This window comes from Rhopalosiphum padi, chromosome 1 (genome assembly GCF_020882245.1).
Source record: "Rhopalosiphum padi isolate XX-2018 chromosome 1, ASM2088224v1, whole genome shotgun sequence".
NCBI lineage: Eukaryota > Metazoa > Arthropoda > Insecta > Hemiptera > Aphididae > Rhopalosiphum > Rhopalosiphum padi.
Window position 1 is genome coordinate 30,090,122 of NC_083597.1, and position 27,288 is coordinate 30,117,409.

Below are 27,288 nucleotides of genomic sequence, written 5' to 3' on the forward strand. Positions count from 1 at the left end.
TAACTATAAAAAGTAACGACCTGTATGCATACCTATTATATCATATTAAAAATATTATAGTTATTATACACCGATGCTTTACGCGTGTTGCCCTATTATATTATATACACTCTTAATTATAATATTATTAAGTTCGCAAACGTAATCGAATGTTCCTAGATTCAATGGGTTCTCTAATTAGATAAAAAATAATATTAGCAAAATGTATTATAATATTATCTTTCAATAACAATATTAACCTATAGTACTAGTACTATTTATTAATACCAGCTAATACATTTTGCAATGATATTCTTATAACATATTTTCAGTTCTAGTATAATTTTTTACACTCTATATCAGCGGTTCTCAAACCTTTTATTTTTACGTACAACTTAGGTATATTATCAATCAGTCGCGTAACACTAATGATTACAAGTAGAACGATCCAAAATCCAAATTGTACAGTTAAATACATTTTTTGTAAATAATAAGGCAGTAAAATACTACAACTACAGTATAATTATTTTTTATTTAATAGTTTTTTTAAAAATAATATATGAATTATATAATTGAATGGGTTTATTATCTAAAACCGGTTCTCCGCGTACCATCCTGACATGTAGTTTTTCGCGTACCACAGTTTGAGAACCGCTGCTCTATATTTTGTCTAATGGATTTCTTATTTTATGTAGATCGTTTAATGAGTATGTTTAAGTTTTAGATTCTACGTGGAGCGACGAACGTATATTTTCCATACAATTATCTATGCTTGTATGTATTTAAGTTAAAATGTTGGCAAAAATTAAAAAAATCGAAACAATTGCAAATTGTATAAAAGTTAAGAATTTATAGCAATTTTAATTCGAACATCATAAGGTTTGAAAGTTTAATAAATAATAACAAATTATTGTATTAAATGATTGTTATTATTGTATTTAAAAAAAATTTAAAATCGGTTTTCATAATTTTGTTTTATAAGCGTTAAGAGTGAACATATTTTAGTGGTATTTGTTATTTACATAAAACTATAAATAATTTATATTGGATAGATAAAAAAGAATACATTTTTAATATTTTATTATTTATTTTTTTAAATGTATTACAATAGAACATTCGTTGCTTGTGCTATCTATATCTAAGGGTGATAAAAGGTTATGCACATGTTTTAAATGCGATAAACGAAAAAATAATATTAAATTATGACGTGAATAGGATCTAAGTAATTAGTAGCTTAAAGCTATAGGTTATAGTGGTATAATTAAATAACGCCAGGAGAATTTTCTCGTCTTGGATGGCGTGGAAATTGTAGTGCTATGTTGAGACGGTATTATAGATTGAACCTGTTAACTTTCAAATGGATTTGAAGAAACTTGAAGCCATATTTTTAATGTGATATCCATGATTAGCAAAGTTCTGCGATCTTTGTGTATGTTTAGGTTGATTACAAGACCTGAAGCATTTGTAATTATCCTTGAGGATATTTTGATATATTTGCACTTTGAAATTTATTTGAATCAGTTTGTAGACATTTCCCTCGAATAGTATGAACATACGTAATCGGTAGATGTAATACTTGCAAATAGCTTATTCCTGCTAAGAGTGAATAAGTAGAAATTCACATCAACTCAATAGAATAGTCGTTTACTATACGTAATGGTAGCATTCCATTTACATTTTGATTATTTTCATGGTATATGTATGGCAATACATAATACATAATAATTATATATATCACCAATGATCCTATGCCAAGGAGTGTGCAGCTTCGTTTATTTTAGTACGTCAGTACTTTACATACGTTTAAAAGTCCGTGACTCTTGCGACCATAGGTTACCGTCATTTGAACCTATATCACAATAGATACATGATACAAATATATATTTACTTATGTAATTTATTTATCAATCCTTATTAATGCTGTGTGGCCAGTAAAACTTAACTGGAATAATCAAGTTGGAGATAAATCTGTTTTCCTATTTATAACACATTAATTGGGATTTTGTAAATTGATAATAAAATATATAACTGAAACGATACGATAAATATGTTGTAAATGTTTTAATATTATGTGAACATATGAACCCTATTATTTTAGACTAATGTGGATGTGTTGTACATATATTTGAAACTTGAAAGATACTTATATTTTTTTATAAATTTCACTTCTGGTTTATTGCAAGATAATAATATACTGTGATTTATTAATTCCAGTTAATTTTTACTATTTAAAATATTAAACTGTTTTCATACGTGTAAAGCTCTTGCGATAAACTTATACCAGTATGGTTTTGTCTTTCTTTTAATGTTGGAAAACAAAACTTTTGGAATTTCAAAACATTATGTATTAATAATAATAACAAGAATTGTCAACATACAACATACCTACGGGCTATAAGTTATAATATAATCAATATTCAATTGAGTATTTTTCAAACTTGCGATTTTTAACCAATCTAATTTGAAAAAGAAATTTTTTATTATTTACTTTTGTCCAGTTTTCTAATATTAAGTTATATTAATTTATATTTTATTTAGAAAAATAATCTAGATCTAGATTATTTCGAGCATTTTTTGTTTGTTTTAATTATATTATTTGACATTTTACTTTCTATACATTTTTTATTGATCAACAAAACATTCTTATCAATTATAATTAAACAATTCAAAATATGTAAAACTAAAAGTATGACACTTTAATTTTGATTTTCAAATAAATAATACATCTGACACATTGTTAGGTAGTGTTATTGTATGTATTTCCTATATGTATTTATGAATCATCTAACTTTTGATCTGATAAATATAATTCGATAACATAAAGCTTACAAGGTTAAAATATAATATTTTTAATTGACTTAATTTATTAATCGACATTATCGTTAATGTTTTAGAATTGTATAGAATATTCGAGAAACTTGTAATCAATAATTAAGAATAGCCAAATAATAAACAACAATCGTGGACTATAGTTAAAACTTAAAATATATATAAAGTACTAACTAGATAATTAATATGAATGAACTTATCTTTTTTTTTTTAATTAATCCAATTAGTATTTAATAAATTAAATTTTACATTATTTTTTATGTGTTATGAATTATTATCTAATAGAATTATTTATTTACTTAAAACACACACACACACACACACACACTTATATATATATACATATATATACTATATACTATATACACAAATATAATATGAATCTACTAAATTCCTAAAAGCCGGTGTCAATAATTAGGTATTCCAGTGTATAGATTCATAATATCATACAATTTAACAATACACGTATAAACCTATACTTTTTGAGTTCAATTGTAATTATTATAGATAGTACGGATTATAAATACCTACATAGTGTAAAAACCACTATTTTAAAAGACAAAGAAGTTTATAATGCATATCATCTCGATACTCGATCAATAATAATATTTGCACCAGACTAAAAATCTACTAATGTAAGTACATAGAATTTTACATTTTTTTAAAGTTTCTTTATTGAAGATAATACAAATTCACGTTAGAGGAGTAAATTAGAGCTAATGTTTAGACAAAACAAATGAAGCAATAGTGTAATATATTTTTCCTCGCAAATAATTTCACTATATTATTTTGTTCTACTAAACTTTAAAATTAAAATTAAAAAAATTGAACGATTTATCCATTACTTAGAAAGACAAGGAGTAAGAATATATTAACAAGATGATCCCATCTAAATAAATTATCGATGATAAAAATAATAGATTTTTGGGCTTTTGCATATAATTAAGTAATAATAAGTATGATAGAATTATTATTTTTATTCGACGTTCTCCGTTCAAAATGTTCAAGCCGATAATATAATGGTTGTAGCGTTGTATAGAATAGGGTTGAAGACACATAGTAGCACAATTGTGTACAGAATTGTCCACACAAATTACTACAAATTGTACTTGAAAACAACACATGGCTATAATACAACAGTTATTGTAGACTATACAATATGAAGAGAAAAAAAAAACTTTAATAAAAAATGTTGGCACGAAACAGCAGTTACCCTAAGTCCTAACCATTACGGACATGGTGCAACTGCTAGGACGTAAGCCAACGTTAGAGAGTACGTAACGTATTTGTTAAGTTTTAAATGTTGACATGGAATTGCTCCAAGACTATATTATTTGTATGAAGCATAAGAACTTTTTGACGTCTCCAAAAAAATATAAAATAATAAATATATCGGTACAATATCAATATAATGTAACGGTTCAACTGATCAAACTACTGCATTATGTTTGTGTAAAATGTGTAAGTCAGTTTCATTGAAGACCAAAATATTGTTTTAAGTTTTCAGAATAAATTTAATGGTTGCAAAAATGTACAACAGTACATAAACATAAACATAAACATTTTATACTTTTAGTCAAATAATATGCATTTAGATTTTTGGACGTGTATATTTTCTTGATACCAGTGTGCTATTGAGAATATTTCGCGGGGGAGAGGTGATATAAAAATAAATAATCGAAACCAACTTGTGGAGGGTTTTGCCCCCTACACTCCTCGTATCTAAATTTATGTTGCATCACATATCAATAAAATTATATTGCATATAAAAATGAGCAAAAAGGCTTATCAAATTTGTTATACATTTTTTTATTTTTTATAATATTATGTCCGGATTCCTTGGCTTCTTGGCAAGTTCATCAATGACTTCTTCGCATAAAAATTTAACAACATCATGATTCGCCAAAATTGCCAGACTATTAAGTATTTTTTTGAAGCAAAATTAAAACATTTTACTTATTAGGCATTATGAAAATGTATTTTATTGAGCACAGCTATTATGATGATTACCAACCTCTGACATACTGTTTCTAGATACGTTTTAATTATTTTTTGCTGAAAACATCCTTTCTGGCGTACTTGTATTTTTGGAATTGTCATTTTACCCATTATTGGAGTATTTACTATCTCATATCTCTGTGTATTTAGCATGTATATTTTGTAATTACTAATTAGGTACAGTGTGTGGTAGGGCACTTCGTGCTTATAAATCAATAAGATAACCACTTATTTTAAAAATCATGCTATTGCTTACCGAGTAATAAAGTATAATAAAATTATATAATAATATAACTAAACATTTTAATTTATTTTGTAATAATTTATAAATTTGTATTTAAACTACTAGTAGGTAAAAGTTAATATATAAATATAGCTTATGGAGGAGGGATCTATTCCCAATATCCCCTCGTAATTACGCCCTTATTTGATATAAACAATGTGGTTAATCGCTCACATAATCACTTGTTATGAATTAAATGTTATTAAGTTTTATATTATTTTATGATTGTTGTTTAATGTTTATTATGTAAGCACCAAATTTAATTATCTTTTGAATATATTAACTTTAAAATTTTAATTTTTAATAATATTTCAATAATTCACTGCATGTCTGCATATTATTAATAATAATACATTTTGTGATAAAAATATAGTATAATGCATCATCATATACTTAATAATACTCTTTTTAATTTTATTATACATTTTATATTATATTATATACTTTTAATATTTTTCACAACGTAAATGATATAAATATATAATATACTGCAGATTATATATCACCTCAGAAAAGTACCATTTAGAAATTTTAATTATTTTGGGCGCAATTTGAATTTTTTTCATCATTCTTTCTACTTTTAATATACACTATAAACCAATTAGGTCCTTTCTTTACTCAAAAAATCAAAGTATAATATTAAGTTGTAAGTACCAATATAATAAAAATAAGAAATATTGAACAACCTTGTATAATTATTAGTGTAAACACGGTGTTTGGTTTATGTAGGCTCATAAACATTGAATGAGTTATTAAATATAATTATATTATTATGTTACCTAAAATTGTTAACGTTACATAATCTGATAAACGAAATGATGTAAGTATCAAACCATTTTTAAAATATAACCTTTTAATTGAATCACTTATAATTTTTTTTTACATATTATTATTCAATTTGCCAATTGGATTTTATTTTACTTATATTGATATCGATAATGTATTTAGATTATTTTTTCTATTAGAATAATATTTTAAAAAAAGTAATGATAATTTTAATATCAAGTATAATTGTATAAAGTTTGTTTGTACCATTTAAGTTTATTTTATTTTTAATTACATTTTAACTTTGAATTATTGTGCAAAACAATTTAAGTTAAAAGCTACATTTTGTAATATTATGTTTTTATATTATGTTATGACTTTATTGGTCCTTGAAACATGGACAATATTACTATAATCAAATTTTTGAGCTTATATATTCAATTATGTATAGATATGTACACTTGTATAACGCAATATTAATTATTTTTAAAATGTGTGCATTTTACATGAAAAGTTGTAATTAAAAAAAGTATAATGATTATATATTTATAATGTTTAATACACTTTGAAGACATTTGTTTAAAATTTTTTGATAAAATTTGATTATTTGTTTCACTTGTATTATATTTTATTAATTAATATTTCATACATATTTTAATGAATTTTTAAATTTGAATCGAATTATCGAATTTATTTGTTAAAGTAATATTAATTTAAATAAAATATTAAATTAAACTTAATATTTAAAGTGGTTGTCATTGTTCGAAACAAGTTGAAAAGTAAAAAAAAAAGAAGAAGAAAACAATTTTATAATATTTCGATGGCATGGAATTCATTATACTGACGAAATATCGCGGTGTAACCTTCGTCTATGGCAATGGCAGAACATTACGAAGATATTATAATATTGGTTTGAACCAATTTGACACTGCCCTTCGACCCGCGTGTACGTTAATATTACTACGTACTAATAAATTGGTTTCGCTGGCTGGTAATTAAATCGGAAAAAATAATAATAACAAAAACAACAGGCGTGTATGGTAAATTAATAATATATGTTTATATAATGTGCTCCAGAGATAACGGGCCGGGCTCGGCTAGGAAAACAATATAAATACCGTCAATCGGCAAGCGACTTGGACCATATACCTACAGTACCTTCACCTACCCGCGCAATCGTACGATTGTAACTTACCGCTGTTCTTGATATTATTATTATACTATAAATATTATAAATCGTTTATTCGCATTTACGTGCTTTCACAACTAGACGAAAAAATGGAAGAATTCTTTGCCGGAAAAAAGTTCATCGTTACCGGTGCTAACGCAGGTAAGAATCGTTTTCAAAAAAAAAAAAAAATATATTTTTTTTTATAGAAATTTTATTTAGAGTACGATCGGTATTTTATAATAATATTATATCTATTATTATTTCCATCGAATATACGATATTAAATTTTTATCGATCGTTAGGTCTACCATCATGAATTATTTACAAGATAATATTACGTCTGACAGGTTTACCTACTGATATTTAAAAACAGGTTTTTTTTTAGATCGTCTCGAAATTTTAAATTATCTACTACGTGATTTTTGAATATAATATTATGATTTGTAAAATATTTTAATTTTACATTTTTAGTAATTTTGTTTCAAGTAATGATATTTATTAACTATTTTGAAATCACTTTAAAGTTAATGTACACTGTACCTATATAATTGTAATTAACAATTCGATAAAAATGCTGATTTTAAATAAATGTATATTATGGATAATATTATGTTAAGGTGTAACTTAGTTATATCGAATAAAATAAAATATTAGTAGGAAATAGCAGTAATAAATTAAGTTAGGTACCTATGTATTCATGTGCTTTTGCAGTAGTTACAAATTAATATGTAGTGTGAATTTGTTTTAATTAAAGTTGTATATTCATAGGAAAAACCCAACTAAATAAAGGTATTATCACTGCTATAATATAATTGGGACTTTTCAATTGCATTGCGTACTGCATAAAAATTATAATAATCATTCAAACAACTTAATATTATTTTACTATGAATGAATTATCCAACATTTATTGATCAAAATTTTAAATAAAACATTATTAGAGTAACAAAGCGATTTTATAATATTTAAGTGCAAGTTATTTTATTTTTATATGATTCTTATAGTTTTTGTGTGGAACAACAATTATACGTTTTAGAATATTGAAAATAAAATTATATCATGTTTTCTAATAACTTCAAATTACATATTTAAAAAATTATATTTCCAAGACTGTTAAACTTAAAACTTTTAAGAAAACGAGTGTTTACTTTTAAAAAAAACATCTTTAACTCGTATATAGCTTTGCTGCTCTAATAGTATAGACACGGCTGGTGATATCGGATTTTCGATAAGTTTTTCATTATTTCGACATTCTATAAAATCAATTTTTTTTTTGCATAAATTAATAGCATAATATTGTTTCGAAAACAAATTATTTAACTGTAAAATATGTACTTAATATAATTCGATATTGTAAATTTGTATTTTAATCTTGAGATTGTATTGTGATTACAGGAATTGGGGAGACTATCACTAAACGTCTAGTGAAATTGGGTGCTCACGTTTTCGCTGTCGGACGTGATGCAAAGAAATTACCACCAGCCGGGCCTAATCTAACTCCAGTTTGTGCAGATGTGGGCGATTGGGACTCCTATGACATTATTAAAAAATTGGGGCCAGTCCATGGCTTGGTGAACAATGCTGGAGTTGCGTTTATCGAATCTTTCTTAGATATGACACAAGAAGGATGGGATAAGTATGTTTATTTTTTCATTATTATTATTTGCCTTGAGTATTTTATACAATTCTAACAAAAATAATAATTAATAATAATACTAATAATTTTAAAATATATAATTTATTAAATTATTATTTTATCAAACGTCAAGGTCGTATTTTAAAATTGAATTCGTTTAGGTTCTATTTTTTTAAAAATAATATTTAGTTCATATTTGAGTTTATGTTATTAAAAAAAAAATAAATAGGTACGTTTATATTTGGTCTTTTATTTACATTATTTTTTTAAAACATACAATTAATAAAATATACTCATATACTATATTATTTAATGTTATACTTTCAAATTTAAATTCTAAATTTTTAAATTCCCATTTCAATAGTTATTATTAGTTAATTTAACTATATTTTACTTTATTTTAATTATTAAAATAAATTATACAAAATTATATTAAACATGCCTAAGATAAACATCAAATTTGGTAATCCACATTGAGCTATGCGCTCGTATCACATAATTTTAAAATTGTATATAATATAATATATACATTAAATAAAAAAACCTCAAATGAAGTATTATATTATGAATCTGTATATATTTAATTTTCAATACTTTTGTGTAGATAATATTTTACATTTTTTTTGTTAATAATAATAATAAACATCTGTTTAAAAAAAACCATTTCATTTGAACTAGCTAAAAATCATCCAAGTTTCTTCAAAATATGAATTTCGTTTTGATTATTTTTATTAAAAATAAGTGATGTGCACGTGTCTTTCGCGAAATATGAACGTGTACATGACGAGCACGTTCTTTTTAAATACTGAATTCATATTGCTTTTATATTTATACAATGAATACGTTTTTAATGATTAACATTATACCTTATCCATATAAATACTTTTGATTGATATATTCAAAAAATAATTAATATAACATTGTTTAATACATCAAATTTATATAGTGGTTATTAATAATTACCAATATATATAAAAAAAAGGACTTAAAAATAATAGACAATTTTAGTTTGATAATTTTGAGAGTTAATTTACGTGGCTATAACTTTATAAGTTTAAAAACAGAAAGTTTGGATAATAATAAGTTTACGGGTTCAAAGTGAATTGTTTATCAATTTATCATATTATATTATTGAACAAAATAATGTACACTGAGACATTTAAAATTGTAAAATGCTCATTATATTTGATGCGATTGCTGAAGGATATTATCTTGAATTATAAAAAGTTTCATTAAAATCAAAATGAAATAATATATTATGAAGTAACATTATCTACTAGAATGCAGCTGAAGGAATGTAAATGGACACTTGGTTCTTCACTATGCTATATACAATGTATAATATTATATCATACATCTTTTTATTGTATCGTCATTTATCGTGTAACGTAATGTTGATTTATCAAAATAATAAACATAGTAAAATATATATGTGTAAATGAAAAAATTAAAATAAATCTTTAAATTACTTTTAATGAAATTATAATATTATTAATGAAAGTAATTTATTCATGTACTGACATTTTACGAACTGATAAAATTAAATTATATTTATTGATATTTTGTTAACAATTTGTAGATTTTAAATATTTTGAAAGATAGAATATTCAGAAAAACGTATACATTTTTTTTTTTTTATAGAATTTTGTAAATACAGTGTACACCAATACACCATATGTGTACATTTAATTATTTAATATGAACGGTAATTATTATCCAAAATGTACATTCTAATATGTTCATACATTAACAATACAATAAGTATTGCATTTTTGGTTTTATTATGTAAAATAATATACGAGTTCAATAATGAACCAAATTTCAACTAAAATAGGAATAGAAATATTAGTCATATTGTTTTCTTGGATTAACTAAAGCCCATCGATATAATATGTGTATAACGTTTACTTTTTCAGGACATTAGACATCAACGCGAGAGGTATCGTTCGCATAAGTCAGGCAGTAGCAAAGAACATGTTAGACGCTGGAATCAAAGGGTCCATTGTTAACGTGTCCTCGACAATTTCAGAAGTATGTTTAAAAAAAATGTGTTTTACATTATATAATTGTAGTTAAAAATCATAGATGGCTTGTAGGTAAACGTGTTAATATCGGTACGCCTATCATCTGCAATCGTGGGTATAACATTAAGCCTTTAAAACAAATATTACATATATTTTTCTTATTTTTGTTTATTAATATCGATCCCGTTAAATTACTATTACTAAGAAACTTTTATCTATGTGCGTAGAAAAAAAAAATATATACCTAAAATGATATCGATTATAATGAAAGTTACATATTTATATTCGTTATAATATTATATTATTATAATTTAATTTTTAAAATGCGAAGTTCACGAATCTCAACATTTTTCTTTTATAAATTTAAAATTGATAAAATGTTCACTTATCTGACCTCATAATATATTAGTATATAAATTAATCATAAAATACGTATAACTGCGTATATTTTATATATTTCATAATAATATATAATAAATATTTTCTCGTAAGGAAAGTATCAGTTTTAAAATGTTTACCGTTTTATTTTCATACAATAATTTATTAAAATTAGCCAAACGTTACATGTGAGCACCTAAAATAATACACTGAAAAGATTTTAGAAAGACTAGTTTAATATCGATTATTTCTCAAAAATATACAAAACAGTTTGACTATAAATTATGAATGCATTGTATGTATAAAATGCATAGTGCACAGTGCGCATACATAATACATGAGTACATTAGGCACATTAGGTATATTAGGCATACATTAAATTCAAACGTAATATTTTAAACTTATATATTTTAATTTATGAATTATTTGAATTAACTTAAAATTACACTATCAACATAATATATTAATTGAATTATCATTGTAGAGAGCTATTCCAGACCACACATCGTATTGTGCATCAAAAGGTGCAGTCAATCAAGTGACAAGAGTTATGAGTATCGAGCTGGGAAAATTGGGTATCCGTACCAACAACGTCAATCCCACTGTGGTTATGACAAAAATGGGTGCTAAAGCATGGTCAGACCCAGAGAAATCTAATCCGATTTTAAGTAGAATACCACTTGGACGATTTGCTGGTAAATACCTACACTTAATACAAAACTATATCTCGTCAAAGTAAACTTGTACTGTTAGTGGTTCTTTGTTATAAACCAATAACTACTAATTTTCCTTTTTTTTATACGTATAGAAGGTATATTTATACAATATTTTTTTATACTTCCAGTTCCAACGGTTTTTTTACATTTTGATAACCATTATAATACTAATTATAGTACTTAGTTAAATTATACCACCTCTCTTATTTTTCTAAAAATCTTTAAGCAATAAATTAAATTATATACGAGAACATTATTAATACAATAATTTAATATTATTACGTACAAAAAACTTAATAGTTACGTAGACTTATAGTGATTATATGAACTTATTTAAGCTGTTCAGTTTCAGTAGGTGGTCATTTTGTAAGTACTCAACTATGCTACGTATAAAAATTGTATTGCTGTTTTATTTTAACCTAATTAAATAGTATTATAAAAATATAATTAAACATAAAAGTGTCGAGTTAAAAAAACGCATAATTTTAAACCATTGTAGATATGTTAGTTTTTAAACTAATAATATAATATGAATTATATATATTATACATACATTGACTATTTATTAGTTAATCGTTAATTATCATAATAAATATAAAACATGTACTAGTGCATTCTTCTCTAGATTTTGAAATATGCAAGAAATGTAAAGGTTTAAAGTATTTTAAATAAATTTATTTAAAATGGAATTTATTACTGAGAATTAATTAAGTGCTACTTGCTTATATAATTTTTTTATAAGGAATTTTATTTATGAACACATAGCAATTAGAATTATGAATAGGTACTTAATTTTTAACAACATTTATTTTATACTTAATATATTTAGATATTTTTTTGAAAAATTCCACTCAAAATTTATTTTTAAATGAAGCATGGGAATTGCATATAATGCTCATATTTATTAATCTGGTAATTTATTCACTATATAGTATATTATTAAATTTATATATATTTATATATATACTATATTTATTAATATTCAATGTATGTTATTGTAATATTATTAATTAAATAAAAATAAACTTTATCAAATTTAAATCTAATTAAACTGAAGAGGGGACGTTTCAACTGTTATATAAACTTGGTATATTCAGATTATATTTGTAAGTCTTATCAAAATAATAAATTTTTATTATAATATAATTGATTATAAAATATATTACTGCAACTAGCAAAATTTAGATAATTTTATTTGAATCCTAGATTCTTCTAAAAACACGTTATACAGTATAATACATATATAATGGATCATTTGCATACTTATTAAATATCTGATTATGATTTTAACAAAATTGTTATACTTATACAAACACGATTTACTATGTTAGATAAAACAATATATTTTTACTAACTTCATGGAGTAAAATTAAATTATATAATTTAGGCACTTTAAATATTATTGTTTTAGTATAGCTTTAATTGTCACTGTAATTTATTTAATGTTATTTATATTTACTTACAGAGTGCGATGACGTCGCGAATGTGACTCTATTTTTGCTCAGTGACTATTCTTCCTATGTAAATGGTGTTTCAATTCCAGTCGATGGTGGATTTTTGACCAGTTAAACATGGATTACCTAAGAACAAACATTATACTCATATCACGAATGGTCTGAATATTATTACAGGAGAATAGTTGAATTATTTTAACTATTTAATAATAACGATTTAAAAATGTAACTTTTAAAATTAATTTTAAACTAATTAATTTTTTACTTAGTTTTTTAATTTATATTTCACGATAATTATTTTTTATAATACGTGCCAAAAAAAACCATTAGCTTTAGATTATATGTGTACATCAAATTTAAATAGATTTATGTACTTATACATTTGTTTCAATTTAAAGAATAAAATGGAATTTTAGATTATTAATTTTTGTATCAGTAATTTTTTTTTTTCGTAATATTTTTATATACAAAAATTAAATATAGCTCTATAGATTTTATAGACATTTATCTGTGTATTTAAAGGTATCGTATCAGGTTATTTACTAACAGTCAAAAATGTATGTAATGCATAGTTACATTGAGTGGATTGGCCATACAATCGATCGTACAGAAAAATAAAATCAAACCAATCAGATGATGAAACAGTAGAAATTACTTTACAAGAAAAACAATCACACTTCGTAGAATAGGTGGATTTATATATATATATATTTAACTGAAAGATGAAAATGTTATTTAGTTCGCATTAGGCTATGATGTTTGAATTGACTTCAAATAACTATAGGAAAAATATATTTCAAAATACTAAACCACTTGTCCACTTATAATATATAAAAGTTTATTACAACTTCATAAAATAAAGGGTTTTATCGAAATCTAATTAGCATTTACAATGTTTTCAAAATAAAAACAATTATCGTAATCAGACATTTCCTCGAGGCACGAGAGTCTTTTCCTGAGAGGCATGTTTTTGTACTGAAAATTCGTCGGCTTCGCCACCATCCTCACGATTTATAATCTAAAAAGCTATAATAATAAAAACTTAATTTTGTTTTTATGCATTTTGAGATTATAGAACAACAAAATATAGAATAGTTTATATAAACGAGCTTGTGTTGGAACTTATAAGTTTTTAACTCAAAAATTTGGTAAAATAAAAATCGATCATATTATATTATTTGGTTTGAACATTTAATATAATCATTTTTTTCTTATATTTGTATTGAGACAATGAAATAAATAGCTCGATTTTATCAAAAGAATTCACAATTTGTATAAAATGTTGCTAAAATTTAGCGTAACGCGTATATAAATATTTTTGATTTTCTGTTTTGTATATAGATGTTTTTGACAATTTTTTTTGATTATTTAAAAGCAGTATTTAAAAAAAAAATTTTTGCTCGGGTAGCAATAAAGGTACAAAGTATATACCCCTTTATTATATCATTGAGATGTAAAAATAAAATAATAAACATTTTGTGAACAATAAATTCTATATGCCATAAACTTCAACATTTAACCTTAATTTGACTGTTTTTTGAAAAATGGCTTGAAATAAGTACTATTCCTTTCTAATGTATTAAAATTACCTATTTTGATTTCTGGTATGAATCTAATATAACATTTATTCCATGTTAATGTTTACTCGTACGTTGTACTCAAAAATGAAAAATGAAAAAAAATTAAACATAATCTTTAAACCTATATCTACATGCATCATTGTATAAACCAATATTACGGGAACTGTAAATATTATATTTTTATTTTATTATAACATTATTATCCCATACCATTTTTAACTGTACAATTTATATTAAATTACGATCCAGCTAGGTGATAACTATACCTGGCATATGCCATATCGTACATGTATACGTGAAACATTGATTGTATTGAGAAAGTACATACAATATCAATAATTGGAGATATTATAAATATATTTAAATTATTTATCTTCATTCAAAAAGCCGGATAAGACTTGTTTAATGCCGGATGTTGCCCACGCACTATAGTTAGGAGAATTCGGGTTTAAAATTTAAAATCATTGTATTATTTATATCATATGCCAGTACAGCGCTTGTATCTATGATATTTTTTGAAAGCTTTTGTTTGGTACTACAGTTTTTAATTTTCAATTATAATATTTTATAAAATAATAAATATTTACAACTAATGATATCACTTTATTGATAACAAAATAATGTATACATATTTTTTTATATGAGTCAACAGTTTGAAAATAATATTCGATGGCGCTAAAAAATCTCGATAATTTTTACTTATTGATATTTTTTAATTAGTTATATAGTACTTGTAATAAATAAAAACATTATGTGTAATAGATTAATTTTGTAACTACTAAGAATTATTTTCTAAATGTGATAATAAATAATAATATACTACTGCTTGCTAAATAAGCCTCCATTCATTTTTTTTTTTAATTTTGAATTATTTTAAAGTTATTATTATGAATAAGTACAGTGTAATGTTTAAAATTAAAAAATAAATTGTTTATAATGACATACAAGGTTTAATGAATTGAAATTAAAGATCTCACCAATAATTGTATATTGTATATTTTTATATATTTATTTTTATCAGTTGTTGTAATGTACTTAAAAGTTGTAACATACATATGTATTTGATTATTGTATTTTATAGATTTTATAACTATATTTTAAAATATTTCTATAAATTTTAATAAATTATAGTTTTAGATTTATTATTATTTAGATATAGAATTATATAAATTAGTCAATTAAATAAAAATATTGTACTTAGTAATACTGATATAGCAATATCCAATATTTATTAGATTCAGTAGAATTTTTAATACATCAAAATAAAAAAAATAAATAACAATTTAATATGTAATATAAAAAAGATGGGCAAGTGTGTTCGTCTCTGCTGTAATGTATGTGCCGAATGGGTTACTGTAAAGAATATTTTAAATTAAATTTCAATGTATTGTCTCTGTATACAACATAACTATTCTTATTGAAGAAAGACTGACAATCTATAATATAGTCGTCTATATCACAAAGGCTAAGTACATTTCATGATGTTTTTATTGACATTGTAATTAAAGTAGTCTATTTTATTATTAATATTATAGTAAATTAATTCAATTTTTTCTGAAAACATTAAAATTATTAAGATTTAGTTATTATAATAATAATAAATAGAATAATTTAGTTACCTATACCATGATATTATAATATTATTGTTGACGACTTTTGAGTCAATATCACTTTACCATAAAACAGTGTGAATAAGCTCGTGTTATAAATAGGCAATATATTAAAATTAATCTTTATATTTTTATAATGTCATTGGGTAAAGTAAAGTTTATAATATATTTATATAAGTAAAAGTTTTAAGTCTTCACGAATAATGTTTTTAAATTATAATAAAATAATGAAAACCATTATTCATTGTTCAAAATGTTTAAATATTTAATTTTATCCAATTTTTTATTTCAAATGCATAAAAAATAATTATATTTATATGGTATAAAATTGTGTCTTTATATGTTCGGTATTTTTATACAAATATAAGAGCAACTTACGTGGAATTTCTTATTACATTTTTAAACATTTTGATCCAGTAAATAATTTTGTATCGACATTTATGAAAAAACGAGTATGAAAAAATATAAAATATAAAATTATCTATAAATTACTCTAAATAGTCGAAAAATTAAAATCATACCATTTATAGAAAATGATTGTTTAAATACTAGGTAAAAATATTAAGTAAACAAAATCATTGAAATTCTACGGTTATTCCAACTTTTTATTTTTGAATTTTAACAAAATAAAGAAATTAATTTTGTCAACATTTGTTTTTGTTTTTTTTATTATATAGAAAATGTATAGAAGCTTTTTATTTTCAACATCCCAAATAACCAAATTATAATTTTTTTTTTCATTGTTGATGTTTACAAAAATAGAATTACATAATAAAATAATATTTAACTGTTTTGTCTATCATTAAAGATAAAACCCTTATTTTAAATAGATGAGTCCCTAAAAGAGAAAAAAACTACTAGTAATAATAAAGATTAATAATAAAATAGAATATAAATGTGTTTTTTTTTTTACAAAATAAGAATAACATAATAATACCATAGTTAGAAATATTAAAAATAATAATAAATAAGTATATATTATAGTCGCGATAAGTCAACCATCGAAGCAAGTCGTTCGTTAATTGTCGCTCCGTATCTACGTTTTGCTATCGCCTTTTGTATAATGCCGGCGTCGTCTTCGGGCGGCGACGACAATCGTCCGCACGCTCTTAACAATTCAGTCGGTAAAATAAAAAAAGCATCAAATGCTTCCAGACCACACAACACGGATCAGGAATGGACCACCAAGACAAGTAAAAAAGCATCTCAATCTAAGAAGGTATCAACTCCAACTAGCCCTATATCTCCCACTCTACAGCAGATTAAAAATAATCCACCAGTATTAAATATGCCCAACAATACATTCGATTACGACGTTTCGTTATCTCATTCTACTAATGACACGGCCTCTAAGTGCCGGATCACACTATGCGTTTTGTCGGTTGCCGATAAAACGCAACCGATCGGTAAACGACCGCGACATCCATAATTAACATTAAACCGCATTATCGGGGCCAGACTGACCGATTCGGCGAACCGATTTAAAATCGTCGGGAATCGGCCGCAACATGTTGCGGTTGACTTTACCGATGCGTTTCGGAAAATACCCCAAAACACTTTATTTAATATTGAGCCGACTACACACGCGGATTATCGGTTGCGGTTTTCAATATAAATTATAATTTTTTATAATTTAAATTATATTATAATTTATAAAACTAAAGTTTTTAAATGTATTCAACGGAAAAATTAATTTCGGAAGTCCAGAACTATCCTTGTTTATGGGACATGAGTTCTAAAGAATATAGTGATAAGGACTTAAAAAAATCATGTTGGATGAAGGTAGCTGAAGTAGTTTATTCTACAAATTGGAATAATTTTTCATCAACAGAAAAAGGAGAAAAAGGTAAGACCTATGTAATTATGTAAATTATACCTACAAAATTATAATATAGCCATAAGATATGTAGGTAATATATTTTTTATAACTAAATAAAATATATTATAACTAAAATAAATACGTACCTAGTTTTCGTACATTTTATACTTTGTCACAATTGTTTTATCATATAATAATTAATAATAATAATAATATCTCGATTACATATTTATAACGATACAATATGGCTAATTTAAAATAGAATATTTAGAAAAGAATTTTACTTGGTAATATACTTCATGGTTATTATGTACTTATACTAAAAATTATGATAATAATATAATAATAATATGTACAATAAACATACGAAAAATGCGATTTGATTTCAAAAATTTTTGAATCAAGAATAATAATAAAATTAACATTTTAATTTCAACATAATGTTATATATAGTGCCATATTGGTAACTAAAGTGTTGTTCTATATTGAAATGGAACAGCCCCTTGATTAATAAAATAATTTGCAAAATTATCTCTAATTTCCATTCCATTTCGATTTATATGACGTCTACCATGTCCTTGAAAATCTTCTAGGTAATTTATATAGGCCGTATCTGAAATATTTTCGTCATAGTTACACCCGTCTCTCTTTCGAACAAAGTTATGCAAAACACAGCATGCTTTTATGATGTGATCACAAAAATCAGGTTCAACTAGAATAGTTGTATGTAATACATTCCACTTATTAGCTAATACACCAAAAGCACACTCGACAGTGCGTCTTGCTCTCGATAGCCTATAATTAAATATCCTACGAGTATTATTCAGCCCACGTCCTGGATATGGTCGTAATAAGTTGGTGTGTAGACCAAATGCCTCATCGGCAACAAATACAAATGGTTGTGCATTATTTTCCGTCAAAGGCAACGATACCGCATCAGGAATTTGTAGTTGGTTTGTATACAACTTTTTACCAAATACACTTTGTCGAAAAACGTTGGAATCAGCTTCTCGCCCGTACGCTCCGACATCGATAAAAATGAAATTTAAATTTGCATCTACCACTGCCATAAGTACGATGGAAAAGTACTTTTTATGGTTATAAAAAAGAGACCCAGAATTGTTTGGGTTTCTGCATCTAATGTGTTTTCCATCAATGGACCCGAGACAATTTGGAAAATTAGTTTTTTTATAAAAAAGTTCAGAAATTTCAACCCATTTTTCTCGGTTTGGTTCGGGCATTTCCGTGGGTTGTAACACTGACCATAAAATTTGACAAGTTTCACGGACGATTTGGTTAATAGTACTCTTGCCAATACGAAAATCAAAATGTAGTGCAGAAAAATGAATCCCCGTTGACAAATATCTGCTCAAACATACATATTATAATACATATTATTATATATTATTATCAATACCGAAAATAAAAAAAAATTTATTTAATTGCTTTTTTTGGAAAAATAACCAATTTGTTAATCTAATTTTTAGACAAATTTTGATAGTAAAACGTTAATTTAAGTCAAGTAGGTTATTTTTTACAACTGTTTAAAGTATCAATATTTTTTTGGTGTAAACTAATTTGAAACTTAATAACTTTTTCAAAACACAATTTTTGGGAATTTCTTGTAATAGATAGAAAGTAGTATATTATTATTAAGTATATTTTCCTATATTATTTGTCATAATTTTAACTAGGATCAATTTTTTTTGACAAGCCCTGTTAAATCCTGTTTATAAAAATTGTCGACTATGTATTTTATTTTTTTTGTTTGGTAACATCACAACAATAAAAACCGTAAAAAGGGTATTTTTAATTATTTTATATTCATATTATACTCCACACAATTTATTTCTATTAGAAAATTTTAATGTAATTATTACAAATTATCGATATTACCTATAAATATTTAGTTAATGAATTGAGGAATAAGAAATGGAGGCACATTCGTGATGCATACAACAAATACATATCCGATGAAAAAAACATAAGAAGTGGATCAGAAGCAACAAAAAAAAAACCATATACATACGCTGAGTGTTTATCTTTTTTAAATAACACAAGTAAAAAAAGGAAGTAAGTATATGTCTATATATAAAAAAAAATTAATGTATTTTCGATATTTTTTGATAACAGAAAAACTTTTGAGAAACCTTATATTAAATGTTCATGCTACCTTAAAAAAAAAGTTTACTGGAAAGTTTTATTAATTTTTTACGAACGTTTGAATTAAAAAATTTTACGAATTTTTGGATTTTCATTGGTAAATTAACGAATTTCTATTTAAAAATGTTTGATATTTTGTTGTAGTTCAAAAACAATCAATCATAGATATTTGAAATTTTCAACGAATTTTAAAATGAAAATTTTCCATACATGGTAGAATTTGAAAAAATTTCGACTTTTTTTGAGCTATTCATAGATATGAGATTTTTTAAATTTTCTAAATTATTTTTCAGTAGAAATTCATATAACTTTTTCTTTTCATAGCTAACGTTATGACATTTTAGTAGAAGGTTCCTAACAAGTTTTACTTATTTTATCAAACAGAAAAAGTTCACCGGAAAGTTACGCAGTTTAGTTTATAGCCATGAGATATTTTCGATTTTTATTTATTTTTGAATTTTTCTTAAATTAATAAAACAGTTTTTATACATTCTTATGTATCTAACAAAAATTTTATATTTTTATTTATAGAACAACTGGTAATTGTGAAGCTGTTGAAGAAGATGATGTAACAGAGCATAGTGTGGATGACATTGTCGATATAGATAATGATATTTCTGAAGTGTCTGAGGTAGAGCTTAATATTTCATCAAACTCAGCAATACATCAAACTCATAAGAAAAAAAAATCTACAAATGTAACACCATTTCAAAAAACGTTGATTGAACATTTAAATAAAAATAATGAAAAAGAATTGGATCCAGATAGACATTTAGTTATGTCATTTCTTCCATATTTAAAAAAATTAAATAATGATCAAAAATTAGATTTTCAAATTCATGCTCTCAAATATTTAAAAAATATAACTCAACCACAAACTACACCCGATCATCCAATTTATGGTTCATACCCCACATATTACCCTCTGGCTCAAAACATGACTTCTAATAATATGCAATATCCTTATAATTCTTCTGTATCCACACATCCATACTCATATCCATACGCATCTCAATCACAAACATCGGTACCCCCCATTGAAATTCCTATAAATCCCCTTAACTCACAATACTCCAACACAGAACATGCTATTCAAACCCAACAATATACACCAATATCGCAACTTCCACCATCTAATAATTCATAAATATAATATTAATTTTCACTTTGTATTCTATAACTTTAGATACTATTAATTATCATTTTTTTAGCTAGAAATATATTATTACCTAATCAACCAAGTAGGTTATGTTATCCTATATTAATTTTCATTGTTAATTTATATTATATAAATAAACATTTTTATTCAAAAGTTATGACTCATGAGATAATATTCTATTCAAATTTCAAGTATTATATTTACATTTTAAATATATTATTATTATTATTATTTTTGAAAACAAATTTTTCAAGTTATTATAATTTATTAATTTTTATTTAAGATAAATTTATATTTATATATTATATCGACCTGTAACAATGTATATCTAAGTAATAATTAAAATTGTATAAGAAAACAATTTAAATATATTTCATTAATAAAAAATAATCAATATTATTATTTTTTATTTATAATAATAATTATAATATCGTATTTTTCATTACATAATCCCTTATAAAATTCATCGAGAATAAAACTTTGAAAATTAATATTTATACTTTTAGTGGTCTATTCATATCTTTTAGATAATTAAAGATTACATTTTTAAATACATATCGTTTCGATATTTAAAAAATATGATTAGACTAATGATTATTGTTAATTTTAAATGTCAATTTTAAAAAATAAAAATACATCTCTTCTAAACTATGAACATCGAACAGTATTCAAAATAAATTAAAACACTCGGTATGTATTTTAAAATTTGTTTTGAACATTGTTGATAAACATGCATAATGGTAGTGATACCTTAATGTGACCGTCAATCTTTCTTCAGCACTTATTGGGTTACGTAAATGGGTAATCTCTTTAGTAATTTTTGGCCTCATTTTTTCTAATAGCTCTTCAAATGACAAGATCGACATACGATAATAATCGAAAAATTTTTCGGGGTATTTTTTGATGTCATTGAAAAAGGTTGTAAATCGCATATCACTCTCTCGATTACTATTAAGTGGATGGACCCAGTATCTTCTACGTTTAGATGACATTGGTTCATCAAGTTCACCTGCAGCTTCGGCCAAACAAAGAATTTCCGCGAGAGAACTCATTTTTAAAGGAATTCTATATTCATTAATATTAAATTATATTATAAAAATTACATTGAATTGTGACACAATATTTAAAAACTTACCTGAATTTTATTTAAATATGTATTGAAAAAAATTAGTGTTTTTGGAATAATTTAAGAAATTTAAATCTTGAAAAATAAGAGATAGAGCGAACAACACATCCAAACACTTTTACACCAGATAGTGAATTAGTGAACTATATCATACTTAGTGTACCCTTAAACAAATTATTTTCTAATATTTTCTAATGACATAACAGTTTGTCATACACATTTTACCATTTCGTCGAAATCAAATCCTTTATATTATATTCTAAATAAATAATTCTTATTAATCTTTAGCAGTACCTAGTAATTTAATAATTAATAATTTGTACGAACTTAATTTCGATGAAATCAAACATAAACTTTATTACTAGTCTAATATCTGCAATAACATAATATTTTAAATTAAAGTATTTCCCACGCTTTTTAAATCGGCAACCGATAAAACGCGTAGTATGGTCGGTCTTGCCGATTGCGGTTAATCGGGATACATTTTATCGGCAACCGACAAAACGCATAGTGTGATCCGGCACTAATAATATGAATATAGATATAGATTTATCGCATTCTACAACCGATCACGCTAATGTTCCCGTTTCCGCAAATACAACATACACCGCTGATATTTCAAACACTATTATAAATTACGATTCCAACGATATACAGTCCTTACGTAATTCCGAACAACTTAATAAATTTTTCTCCGCGGATTATAACGGTCCGTTCACTACCATTGCGGTACATTCAGATATCAACCTAAAAATTGATCACTGGCACCCGTTAAAATATGCAAAAATTTTTTCCACCAATTTCATTGGCATCAACAACATCAAACCAATTGGTCATAAAAAAATCAAAATCACCTTCAATACTAAAGTTTCAGCCAACAACTTTCTCACCTCCCCTCTACTCGCAAACATTGGATTTACAGCATATATTCCATCTACGCTTATCTACTCTTTCGGAATTATCAGAGTCGATAGTTCCCTAACCGAAGAAGATTTCTGGGAAGGACTTGATAACACAGTCCGCGCTATTGCCTTCAAACGCATTTCAATCAAAAAGGATAATGTCCTAACGCCTACTCGTGTTGTGGAAATAAAATTTTTATCCCCCAAAATCCCAGATGCCGTATCAATTTACAACGTCATTTTCAAAATTTCTCCTAGCGTCCGTTCTCCCATACAGTGCAATAACTGTTTGCGATTTGGCCACACGGCTAAATTCTGTCGCAGTAAATCCAAATGCAGCCACTGTGGCTTAAATGACCATTCATTAACTACTTGCCCTTCAATCAACGCAACAGATCCAGTTTGCATCTTCTGTAAACTCCCCCACCTCTCCACTGACCGGAATTGCCAAGAGTGGTCATTCCAAAGGGATGTTAAGAAAATTATGGCTACGGAAAACTTACCCTTCCGCGAAGCAGTCTCTCTCAAGAAAAATAATTACTCCTCAAGTGCATTTAGCTATTCAAATATTGTTAATAAACAGTCTGTGTTAAATCCTTCTCATCAAGTTCCGGATACCTCCACTAACTCTTTCCCCCCGTTAACCTCTCAATCACATTACCACCATACACCTCATAGGAAGTATAACAATCATTCTTCTCACTCTAAACAAAAACAATTTCACGTTCCCAACCAATCTAATTTTTCCCTACCAAATGGGCACTTCATAGATTATGCTAGTAAAAATCGGTCCCAGGATCCCAAACCTCCTCAATTTGACCTAACCTGGGTCAATGCCTTCTGCATCAAACTCTCCGAATCCTTATCCAACTCCCCTAGCCTCTCTCCCTTATCTCCCTCTTCCCTTCAAAACTTAATTGAATCATCCCTTATGTCTTGTCTCTCGATTCCAAAAATCTCCGTTATTTCTTCTAATGGTCAATATTCTACAATGGAATGTTCGTAGTCTTCCTGCAAGACTACCTTCTATCCAACACCTCGTATCTTCCTATAATTGTTCCATAATACTTATTTCTGAGACTTGGTTACTTCCATCCCGTAATTGCTTTATTCCTCATTTTAATTTATTCAGACAAGATCGAGTCGATGGCTACGGGGGCGTCGCAATTGCCGCCCATACCTCACTTAATGTATCTTTAATAGAAATTAAACCCCCCTTAAAACAACTTCTCTTGGAAAATAATATCGATTTAATTGGTCTAAAAATAACAAATATTGACGGTTTACCTAATACATCATTCTGGTCCTGCTACAGTCCAAATGATTCACCTATCCCCTTTGAAGTATGGTACTCTCTCTTCCAACTCACAGATCACAACTCTTTCTTTACAGGTGACTTTAATGCCCATCACCCAGCCTGGGGTTCCACTACGTCCACCAGACGGGGTAACTTAATCTACGATGCGTTGAACTCTTCTAATCTTAATATACTTAATAACGGCTCACCTACGCATGTAGGCAGACCCAACTCAACCAATTCGTGTATTGATTTATCCTTATCCACTCCAAATTTATTCTGGCTTTCAACCTGGCGCATTATAGACGATCCTAACGGAAGTGATCATTTACCTATTATCATATCTGTCAATGTTACAAACCCTAACTCCTTACCAAATAACAGATCTACCTTACCCAATTATCTCTCCCCCAATCTCAAATTTAACCTCAATAAAGCTGACTGGCCCCTTTTTTCTCAACTCATCAATTCCTCTATCCCTCTTCTCAACACTTACACATGTCCATTAAAAGATTATGAACAGTTCACTCATATGATCTTAGATATTTCTAAGAAAACAATTCCTATCAAACGTAATAACCTTAACAATTTCCCTCCCTCTCCCCCGTGGTGGAACTCCTCCTGTTCCGAAGCAGTTTCCAACCGCAAATCCTTATATAAAACCTTCATTCGCTCAGGCTCCGTTCAAGATTATCTTACTTATCGCAATGCCAGCGCTGCAACCACACGTCTCTTAAAAGAATCTAAAAGACTAGCTTGGAAACAATTTTGTACGAACCTCAACCCTTCTTCATCCATTCAATCTACCTGGACCACCGCTAAACGCTTTCGCAATAGTATTGTTACTCGCTCTCGTCCTCACAATGACAGTTGGTTCAATGATTTCTGTTGTAAAGTAGCACCATGTTATGTCCCTTCATCTTCTGAAGCCTTACATAATTCAATTTTGCCTGCCTCAAATACACTTACTAATCACATAATCTCCATGCCTATAACCTTAAGTGAGCTAAACGCCGCCATCGCCTCACGTAAATCAATCGCCTCCGGCCCTGACAACATTTCCCCTGTTATGCTCAAACACCTTCCTACTAATGCCGTCGAGTACCTCTTGAATATACTCAACAAAATTCTCCTCCTCAATAAAATTCCTGACTCCTGGAAAGAGTTTATAGTCATACCTATTCCCAAAGCCAACTCTACCACTGCATTTAGGCCCATCGCCCTGTCCTCAGCGTTATGCAAAACCATGGAATTTATTCTAAAAAACCGCCTAGATTGGTGGCTCGAACATAACTCTATTCTCTCTGACAACCTATATGCTTTCAGAAAAGGAAGAGGTACACTTGATTGCCTCGCAAATTTTTCGAGTAAAATATACCAATCTTTTAACAACAAACATATTTTACCTGCAGCCTTTATCGACATTCGTGGTGCCTTTGACTCTGTCCATATACCAACTCTCCTATCTCACCTTAATTCGCTCCAACTACCCCCTATATTCATTAACCTTGTCTCCCTCCTGTTTTCACATAGAACTCTAAAATTCACATCCCCATACGGCTCTACAAACATACGCTCCACTTACACAGGTCTACCCCAAGGTAGCTGCCTAAGTCCCATTCTTTTTAATTTGTATATGAATTTCATTATTAAACAACTAAATACACTTGGACATGAGTGCCTAGTGTATGCTGATGATCTTGTCATATTCTCCTACAATTCAAATATCGATCTCGCTATTGACTCTTTAAACAATTCGCTCAATCTCCTACAAAACCTTCTATCTTCTTCCTTTTTCTCTATAGCTCCCGAAAAATGTAAGGCCATGATTTTCACTAGAAGACGTTACCTTCTCTCTTTAGATATCACTATAAACGATTTTCCAATTCCAATTGTCCAGAACATAAAGTATTTAGGACTAACACTAGACTCCAAATTACGCTGGGCTCCGCATCTTCAACATCTCATTAAATTTACCTCTCTTTGGGCCAACTTCCTTAGATCAATTTCCAATACGTGGTGGGGATCACATCCCTCCACACTTTTAATCATTTACAAAGCTGTTATAAGGTCCAAACTTGACTATGGATGCTTTTTATCAGACTCCGCATCCTATTCACATTGGAAAAAAATTAATAATCTCCAAAACTCCTGCCTTAAGTCAATTATTGGTGCCCTTAAATCTACCCCTAATGCGGCCGTTGAGATCGAGACGGCATGCCCCCCCTTTAATATCAGAAACAGATGGTTGGCTGGTAAATTTCTACTAAAAAACTTCTCCCTTCGTCATCCCACAATATTTAATTCCTTTCTTGACATATACTTCTCCTGGCGTTACGTTAAAAAATCTCTCCCAATTCTTGCCTCCACGGCATACTCCTTATCTTCAATCCGTAATT

At 26.6% G+C, this 27,288-nt stretch overlaps 4 protein-coding genes across 4 annotated transcripts; 3 read left to right on the forward strand and 1 right to left on the reverse strand.

Annotated features, from left to right (window-relative positions):
- Nucleotides 1–6,980: 6,980 nt before the first annotated feature.
- LOC132932154 (L-xylulose reductase-like) lies at nucleotides 6,981–13,657 on the forward strand. The gene is made up of 5 exons (XM_060998391.1): nucleotides 6,981–7,184; nucleotides 8,421–8,661; nucleotides 10,578–10,692; nucleotides 11,548–11,758; nucleotides 13,245–13,657. Exons 1-5 carry the CDS (start codon nucleotides 7,133–7,135, stop codon nucleotides 13,346–13,348), a joined length of 723 nt encoding a protein of 240 aa, XP_060854374.1. The 5' UTR covers nucleotides 6,981–7,132; the 3' UTR covers nucleotides 13,349–13,657.
- Nucleotides 13,658–18,092: 4,435 nt separating this feature from the next.
- LOC132918509 (uncharacterized) lies at nucleotides 18,093–21,656 on the forward strand. Its single transcript, XM_060979764.1, has 3 exons — nucleotides 18,093–18,269; nucleotides 20,153–20,315; nucleotides 20,937–21,656. Exons 1-3 carry the CDS (start codon nucleotides 18,095–18,097, stop codon nucleotides 21,550–21,552), a joined length of 954 nt encoding a protein of 317 aa, XP_060835747.1. The 5' UTR covers nucleotides 18,093–18,094; the 3' UTR covers nucleotides 21,553–21,656.
- On the reverse strand, nucleotides 18,552–19,951 carry LOC132918510 (uncharacterized). Its single transcript, XM_060979765.1, has one exon. It carries the CDS (start codon nucleotides 19,481–19,483, stop codon nucleotides 18,710–18,712), a length of 774 nt encoding a protein of 257 aa, XP_060835748.1. The 5' UTR covers nucleotides 19,484–19,951; the 3' UTR covers nucleotides 18,552–18,709.
- Nucleotides 21,657–23,220: 1,564 nt separating the features above from the next.
- On the forward strand, nucleotides 23,221–24,598 carry LOC132917713 (uncharacterized). The gene has a single exon (XM_060978584.1). It carries the CDS (start codon nucleotides 23,222–23,224, stop codon nucleotides 24,596–24,598), a length of 1,377 nt encoding a protein of 458 aa, XP_060834567.1. The 5' UTR covers nucleotide 23,221.
- Nucleotides 24,599–27,288: the final 2,690 nt, after the last annotated feature.